The following is an 8,926-nucleotide window of genomic DNA, read 5'->3' on the forward strand; positions in this document are numbered from 1 at the left end:
TACTATTCAGATACCACCTGGAACTTTCTTCCGACAATGTCCACGTCGTCAGCAAAACAGATGTACTGGCAGGTCGATTTTTGAAGATCGTGATCCGCAATTTGAAGCTCACCCGTTTCATAACACCTTCTAGCGCAATATTGAACTGGAAACAGGAAAGACCATTGATTTGTCGAAGTCCTTTGCATGTTCCAAACGGGTTCGATAACGCACCCAATATCTTCACACAGCACTGTACACTATCCATCGTTGCCTTGATCAGTCTAGTCAGTTTCCCGGAAAAACCATTCTCGTCCATAATCTTCCATAGCTCTTCGCGATCGATGGTATCATAGTCCGCTTTGCAATCGATGAATAGGTGGTGCGTAAGGACTTGATATTCACGACACTTTTGGAGGAGCTGTTTGATAGCATCCTTAACTTCACCTATTGTGGGAGTTGGCACGTCTCCCTCATCCGCCGTGCTGATGAAGCCATTTCTCCTGCTGCTTTAGTCTTCCTCCTCTGCGCCATTCAGGTGTTCAACGTAGTGCTTCCATCTTTCAATCATCTCACGTTCGTCCGTAAAGATAGCTTCATCATTATCCCGGCACATTTCGGCTAACGGTACAAAGCCTTTGCGGGATGCATTGAGTTTCTTGTAAAACTTACGTGTTTCTTGAAAACGATACTGCTGCTCCATCTCTTCGCACTCCAACTCTTCCAGGCGACGCTTTTTATCCCAGATGCTTCAACACTACTCCAGCAGTCCTCAAGAGGGGCTTCAGTGAGCTCTTTTTTCAACGCTGCTTCAAGACAAGCAACTTCAGGTAGCTTGAGTCGTTCCAGATTGCACCGTGGTGGGCGTCGGTACCGAATGTTGTTCACAATGGAAAGTCTTTGGTGCACTTTAACCACCACAAGGTAGTGGTCCGAATCGATGTTTGCGCCGTGATAGGTTCTGACGTCTATAATGTCCGAGAAGTGTCTTTCATCAATCAGAACGTGGTCGATTTGCGATTCTGCTGGGGTGATCTCCAGGTGTACCGATAAGGGAGACTGTGCCGGAAGTAGGTACTACGTATGGCCATGCTCTTGGAGGCGGCGTAATCAATCAGTCTAAGGCCGTTTTCGTTCATAAGCTGGGTGATCGCTGAACTTCTCGATAATAACGAATTTGACATCAATGGCTTGAGGAGCTGCCGTATTCACGTTCCACCTGCACGTAGAAAGCGTCCTCATCGTCATCGTTACTTGCTAGGTGAGGGCTGTGCACGTTGATTATCCTCAATTTTCACATTCTGTTGTCGATTGGCCACCACCCAGTCACGCGCCTCTACATTTCGCCCATCACGATAAAAGCTGTGCCCAGCTCATGTATGTTGCCGCAGCTATGGTAGATGGTATAACCATCCCTATACGTATGTACCGTCGTCGACCTTTTCCAGCAAACTTCCTGCAGCGCTATGATGTCGAACTTGCGGACCCTTCATGAGGCAGTTGAGTGGGGGAGTCTCTCAGACGCTCCCGATTGGCTGACCGATACATACACAAGTATGCCCCGTTGAAATAGAGAGATTTACAATTCAATGTGGCAATGTTTACCAACACGGAGAAAGTTCTCGAACATTGCAGTGCAAAGCCTAGAAAATCGCTTAGCACGCGGCGAGCGATCAATGTCATATTATGTTGAAGTGGTGATAAACTGTTTTTTGCGGAGTAGAATTGTTGCAACAATAATAGGAGAGGACAATGTCTTTGATGCTGTGCTTAAAACTTTGGAAAGATAAGAAAGTCGGATGTTCTGTTATCTGGGACCATATATTGCATAAGCAAATATTCAAACGTTGAAGGCTTGGTCACGCAAAGATTTCCTGGAAATTCAAACCGCAATCGCAAAAGTAAATAAGAAACAGCACCGAAATTTAAAGCCAGGTCAGGGAAATAGCGCACAAATTAGGAAATGAATTTAGAAGCTTTAACTTTATTCGTTTTGCAGTTGGCACCTGTTCACACTAAGCGATGTTGTTTTATCAATTCTTAGTATAGAAAAACCCAAAGTAAATGAATGTGGTAGACAATTTTTGGAACGGACCCCTCGAAATGCATACTTAAACTCAGACGGTTTATTTCTTGTGTGTTAATAATTCATCCTATAGGGTATACCCTTCATTTATTAAATGATCCGTACATACTAAATTTATGTTCTAATTTCTATTTTGGATTATTTGAATTTCGAATACAGTCTACATTTAGACAGATGATTCTATATTACTATACTATATTTTAATCCCAGAGTCCGGAAGAAGTTCACCCGTATAATTTCGCATCATTTAGAAGATAAAAGCCCTTTATCTGTGTTCAAATAGATAACATTTTTCGTACTTGTCCTTGACCTTGGACATAACAAACTAAAAACAAACTCCATCAAAATTATAAAACATCCACACCTCACTAAATTCATTCCAGTGTCTACCTAGTAGCAGCTATGAGATCACTACTTCCGTTTGTGTTAGCATCCGTTCTCGTACTCCAGGTTCGTTCCGCCAAACAGGAACTTCCAGGAACTCTTATATCTGCATTGGATACCGGTATTTCAACGGCCGCTTCTCGTACTACATGCGATGGAGAGAACTTCTACAGCACTTGCAGCGACTGCAACACTATTCTGGGCTGTATTGGTCCCATTTCGGACGCCAGAGATTGCACAACAATTGCCCCTGGTAAGCCGTACTGCGTGAATGGAGCTTGTTCCGCTGTTCGTTCAAGCAATGGTGACTGCTCGACATCATCGTTCACGTGTACCAATGCTGGGTATTTCCCAGGTAAGTATCCTGTAGTTCAATTGTGTAAAATCTAACGAAACCTTTTCGATCAGATCCTTTCAACTGCGTCATTTACCATTACTGCGACAAGGCGCTCGAACCTTCCACCATCTACCAGTGTCCTCCAAGGTACGTTTTATAATCCGGCAACGCACATGTGCCGTCAGGCTTCCAAGAATACGGACTGCGTCACGGTGGATTGCGACGTGGATGAACTCTTTGTGCCGTACGGAAACAGCAAAACCTACTACGCGTACTGTCAGTATGATGGAATGGAGGTGTCCAACATTTACATGTTCAAATGCGTGGACTATGCGAAGTTCGAAGGAACCGGGTGCGTGTTCGTTTGCCCAAGGGAAGGCAATTTCACCCATCCGGATCCGCGGAAGTACTACCAGTGCTATTACTCAAGATCCAAGCTTGTTGCCAGCGAGAAACAGTGCAGCAGAGGGAAGTATTTCGATAACGCGTTGAAGTTGTGTGCTGTTCCGTCAACGACTTAGGGAGTTATTTGATACAGATGATGGCCATGGAAAGCACATGGAATGAACCTTAATTCAAGCGGAATGAGAAATGTTGGCAGTATCACGATGGATAGGCCAGGAGAAGTGAATGAACTTCTCATTCATTTACTTGTCAATTTTCATACAAAACCTACTTTTTCTCTGCTATAAATTCACTCTAGGTTAATCATTTGTCCTGGCCTATTGTGGCAAAACAATAGTCAGAAGTGCTCAATCCAGTAGCTTTGCAATATCTTCGACAGACTAGCAACGTTGTTAGAGGCTTTTTGCCAGGTGTGTTTTCAATATTCAAGGGCCGAACAACAAAGTGGTAAGAGAGAGCCGAAGAAGCTTCTTCCTTAGAATAAGTTTTGAGAAATAAAAAACAATATTCAAACGTAGATAGCACATGAAGCTTGTTCATAACCTGTAGCTTAATAAAGCACATTTCTGTTAATAAACTACACTACACCACGCTTACATTACATTACGGATTCCGGTGAAATCTCAACAGTTGAATTGTTCGGTAATGTAAATCAGGGGGTTTGTTTTGATATATCTTATCTCTTTGCTTCGAGATGAATCCGTCCCAAGCTGAATGTCTCGTTAATAAAGAAAATACTAATAATAACTTATGCTTTAAAATGTGCTTTTAATTATACCAAACCAAACCATACTCTAAACTTTCTTAAGTACAAATTAGGGGAACGGAATAATCGACAGCGTTGAAAATTTGATCTATTGGTAACTCCATGGTTGCGATCAATCGATAGAATTTTCATTTAAGACACCTGATTTGTTCTCTTTATGTGTGTTCTTGAATATCTGAAGGTGGTTTTAGTTCATGCTTATGATTTTTCCGACGTAATGGCGGATAACAAATCACATTTTGAATAGTCTTATACACATGGTATCAAAAATTAAAAAAAAATCAACAAAAAATCTGTGTAATTACAGATAAATCTGTGTATCAAATCCATATCATTATTAAATTTTTATGTGCTTTGGATATTTTTTACGAAAACGTTCAAAATTTGGGCTAAGATTTGTAATTGAAAAGTTGAAAGTATATGCATTTTGTATGGGAGTGTAGTAGTTCTAGCTGTGAAATTGGGAGAATATTTTGAAACTTCCAGGGTGCGAAAGTTACGTCGGGATATTTATTTGTCCTCGTCGAAAAAAAACAGTGGAACTCGCAACTTCAATAATAATCGAAATTTTGATGCTGTGATACAAAATTATCAATATTTCATCAGTTTTATCAAAATTATAAATACATCCGTTAATGCTGAACTTGTGGTTAATCCATTCAAACACATTAATAAAAGCTTGAAAAAGAAATATTTCGCTAAAGAACCTCGCTCAGTTCGTCCAACTGCAATCAAAGTTCTTAAATTTTCTAACTAAAGCAATTCTGCAGTTTTCATCATAGTATTTGACTGAAATCAAATATAGTTTCATTAACAGTATTGATCAGACTAAAGTTCGCTTAGATCAAGGCTTCAAGTGCTCTGATTGACCTAAAATGTTCATCGTCACTTGAAAATAACTTCAGATTCGCTAATCTGGAAATTCAGAACTATTCACAATCAAACTTTTAATGTATCGCAAACCTAAAATTTGTCTAGTTTCTAGTTCCCAAAATTATTTCTTTGCATCAAGACAGCCGAATACTTATGCTTGATGTAACTCTGGTAAAATTTCTTCTAATTTCGTAATGTGATATTTAACGTCTAACAATGCCTTATTTAGGTCCACGGGATCGATGCAGAGTCTCAGTTTGTTATCAAACGGCTTTTTCATCTCAGCTCGCAATTTTCGAGGAACTCGTCTTGGAGTTTGCTGTTTCGGTGGAATTGATCTATCGATTTCTAAGCTTACTTCTCCTTCTACACGACCTAAACTTTCAAATACGTCCGGAAATTCAGCGATTATTTGCTCTGCACCGCTCTTATTCGAGAATATCGTAAAGATAGCTTCCTTGTTAACAGTGATGAATCCGAATTTCAAACATGTTTGTAACGCTAATAACGGAAGATACTCCTTGTATTTACCTCATACAACATCAAAGGGGCCCAGATAGCCGTAGCGGTAAACGCGCAGCTATTCAGCAAGACCAAGCTGAGGGTCGTGGGTTCGAATCCCACCGGTCGAGGATCTTTTCGGGTTGGAAATTTTCTCGACTTCCCAGGGCATAAAGTATCATCGTACCTGCCACACGATATACGCATGCAAAAATGGTCATTAGCATAGTATGCTCTCAGTTAACAACTGTGGAAGTGCTCATAAGAACACTAAGCTGAGCAGCAGGCTCTGTCCCAGTGGGGACGTAACGCCAGAAAGAAGAAGAAGAACTTCGAACACCATCGTTGACTCTTGACCATCTTGAATTAAAAATCATGTTATGTTAAAAAATCAATGTTTTAAGTGATAATTGTACTTTTGGCAAGTATTGGTGTGAAGTGCGGCCACTGTGCGTCGGTCTCTAAAGGAATTTTGGAATACATATATCCTGATCTAGAACACATATTCTAAAAGTAGAAGATTTTTTAAGTACTTGAAAACAAATAGAGCAAAAGTATCGAAAAACAAAAAAAAATTTTTTTGGGGTTGCAAAATGATGCTACTAAATAGTAGAGGGGCTAACTGAAAGCTTTTTTTGTAAAAGTTGCCATGTTTACATTTAAGTATGCTAAGGAAGGCTTTAAATGTATGTACAGGATCATTTCCAACTGGTATTTTTTCGCTTAGTTCGGTTTTTCCAACGTGTTTTTTTCAGAATTTCTATAAGACATTTCAAGAATGTACAAAGATACCCTTTGAATTAGCTTAAAAAATAATGTAATTTATTTTTCTGATTACGAAGAGCGAGCTATTCAAAGCACTCAAGTCTTGTCTGATGCCGGACAAATTCCTCAGATCTTCGGCCTTAACCGCAAAGGAGGATCCCTTCTCGGCACGGTCATTCCGGTCACGTCCTGGGTCGTGCCGATTTCGTCAAGGAAGGAAGACGCTTGTTCACCGGATCTGCACCGGCTACGCCTGCTGAATGCAGCCAATCCGTCATTCCACCAACCCCGAGCAGCCTCGCTGCGAGTTTCTGGCCACACGGTAGTGCAGGAGCAGCCGTGTGGGCCTACGCGATGGAGGAGATGTCACCAAGCTGCAGCTGTGAGTACGATGAATTTTCCATGTCTCGCTAACACGCCACAAAAGAACTTCAAACCCTCACCCATACACCACACAGGGTCCAATAAATGTTTAAAAATGTGAACATTCTTGGTTTTCATACGTTGTTCGCGAAGCCCCTCCGATTACCCAGTAATATGCCGACCCTGCGACACATTTCAGGGATCTCATTTTACTGAGCTAGTTTCCCGGGAGTGATTAGAAGCCACTGTAGCTCTTCAGGAGTTCCCAAGGGAGTCTCGGGGGAGTTATAAAACTATTTTCACTGTATTTTGATTTCCTATCGTAATTAATTAAATTTCAGTTCCGATAAGAAAAACAGCTTTTGTAATTTTGACGATGACAAACATGATTTATTATTGAACGTTAATATCACCTGTAAACAATTGTTAGGAAACTAAGCTTGTTAAAAGTAACTCTGATTAATATTTAAATAACAACCTTGAAAGGTTCAGTGACATTCGGGGATAGTGCATGAATACATCATGCAAAATTTGGCAATTTTCAATCCTATCCCCACGTCACGCCTTTTGTATGGAGACTTGGAAATTTGTATAAGGATCGCCTCGTTCTCTTGAACCTTCTCGCCCTAAGACCGTACGTAATTAATGAACAACCCCTTATGATAAGACAAATTCTGCAATCTTATATGCCAAATTTCGCTACCGTTGTTGACGAAGTGACGTCAAGTGCTCTTGGCTACTTGCCAAAAAATCTCCGTTATCTACCATATCATTTGTTTGGGCGTCATCTCGTTTTTATTGGACTTGAACTTGAACCTCATGCCTGTTGGTGTAGCAATTCATATAAAATCTGCCATCAGTTTGCTCGGTTCCTCAGTTACTTGTAAAAATGGCTCACAAAGTGTTCCTACTTGTCTGTGCACTGATCCAGCTCTCAACTGCCGCGGTTGAAGTACCCGGCAAGCTGGTTAAAAGTTCATCGGATGGACCTTTTGTAGCATTTGCAGCAGCTACGGAACCAACCTGCGATGGAGTCAGCGTTTATACCACATGTAAGGACTGTAATAACGTGCTAGTTTGCTTGGGTTCAACACAAAGCACGAAGAACTGCACTGCGGCGACTCCATCCACTCCTTTCTGCGTCAACGGTGCATGTTCTGCGACATATGACAGCGTTGCAGGATGTACTCCTTCTGGAGTAGCTTGTACCGGAGTTGGATTCTACCCAGACGCAAAAAATTGTCAGATCTACCACTACTGCGAAGGTGTTGATGAGGAATCTTCTGTGTACGAGTGCCCGCCAAACTATGTGTACAATGCGGAAACCACTCTGTGTAAGCAGAAGATCTACGCCACGGATTGCGTAACGGTGAAATGTGATGAGAACAAAATTTTCGTCAGCTATGGCACTAGCAAGAAATATTACGCCTTCTGTCAGTTCGAAAACAATGTTGCCACGAGCATTCAGTTGCTCAAGTGTCCGGATAACTGCAACTTTGATGGAAACAGCTGCGTGTTCAAATGTCCAGGAACCGGTAACTACGCGCATGCGGATCCAGTCAAGTACTACCAGTGCTACTACTCCGGAGCGGTGCTAACATTCATGACACAGAGTTGCCCCACTGGAAAGAACTACGACAAGGACTTGCGAGTGTGTGTCACACCAAAAACGACAGCTGCTGCACCAACGATCATTGAATAAATGTGTTGTGATAAAATTTCGATTATGTATTAAACATGAATTCAATAACCCATGTTACAAAATATCTCTTTAATTCTCCCTGCGTGCTTTGTGCTAACATGCTCTATACTAGTCGTATAACAACCTAACTAGGCCAAAAAGGTGAATTGATGAACTAGTGGTTACTTGAGAATAAATGTTTACTCTTCTTGATAGATAATGTCTATTTATATCGTTTATTTGTCATTTATTAACTTTTTCTACATCGCATCGTTTGGGCTCTGTTGCACCCACATTAGGTTTTCATTTCTATCTTTTCACCTATCATCGCTTCCCGCCTTCACTAGCTTTCTTAATTACTGCTATCTTTCATCCGGTTGGGAGTCGAGGACGGTCCAACGATTGCGGATAGAGCATGGTTTTACGGTTTGCTTGTACCCTAACGAACTTGATTACCACTTAATCGTCACTTCACTAGTCTCCGGCGACGAGCCAAGCCTAATCGAGAGAGACGGAAGGTTCTCCGATGAAGGAAGGTCTCTTAAAACCAAATCTTCTTCTAATACCTCAATCTTTTTCCACGAGCTGACCTATAGGGAACCGATGTTGGTCCGGTGATTCCAGATTAAAACTGAAGTTCAGCTCGACGACCTACAATTATTGTTGCGTTGCGTATTACTGAACTACTAACCGACGGTGGATCTGGTTGATTTCGATTCAGAGTTCCCCGACTATGGAAGTTCTCCCGAGGATCCGAAGTAGACGAACTCATCAACTACTCGGTTC

The 8,926-nt window shown here is 41.4% G+C and overlaps 2 protein-coding genes across 2 annotated transcripts; both read left to right on the forward strand.

The window, feature by feature from the left end:
* Positions 1 to 2,265: 2,265 nt before the first annotated feature.
* On the forward strand, positions 2,266 to 2,946 carry LOC110681083. The gene is made up of 2 exons (XM_021856858.1): positions 2,266 to 2,804; positions 2,858 to 2,946. The coding sequence occupies exons 1-2, from the start codon at positions 2,468 to 2,470 to the stop codon at positions 2,944 to 2,946; spliced, it is 426 nt and encodes a 141-aa protein (XP_021712550.1). The 5' UTR covers positions 2,266 to 2,467.
* A 4,402-nt stretch (positions 2,947 to 7,348) lies between these two features.
* Positions 7,349 to 8,161, forward strand: LOC5576621. The gene has a single exon (XM_001662726.1). It carries the CDS (start codon positions 7,349 to 7,351, stop codon positions 8,159 to 8,161), a length of 813 nt encoding a protein of 270 aa, XP_001662776.1.
* Positions 8,162 to 8,926: the final 765 nt, after the last annotated feature.

Source organism: Aedes aegypti, unplaced genomic scaffold (assembly GCF_002204515.2).
Source record: "Aedes aegypti strain LVP_AGWG unplaced genomic scaffold, AaegL5.0 Primary Assembly AGWG_AaegL5_hic_scaff_379_PBJ_arrow, whole genome shotgun sequence".
NCBI lineage: Eukaryota > Metazoa > Arthropoda > Insecta > Diptera > Culicidae > Aedes > Aedes aegypti.

Coding starts and splice junctions, on each gene's coding strand:
- LOC110681083 (XM_021856858.1), top strand. CDS start 2,468: ATGAGATCACTACTTCCGTTTGTGTTAGCATCCGTTCTCGTACTCCAG. Junction 2,805..2,857: donor CAATGCTGGGTATTTCCCAG/GTAAGTATCCTG, acceptor CTTTTCGATCAG/ATCCTTTCAACTGCGTCATT.
- LOC5576621 (XM_001662726.1), top strand. CDS start 7,349: ATGGCTCACAAAGTGTTCCTACTTGTCTGTGCACTGATCCAGCTCTCA.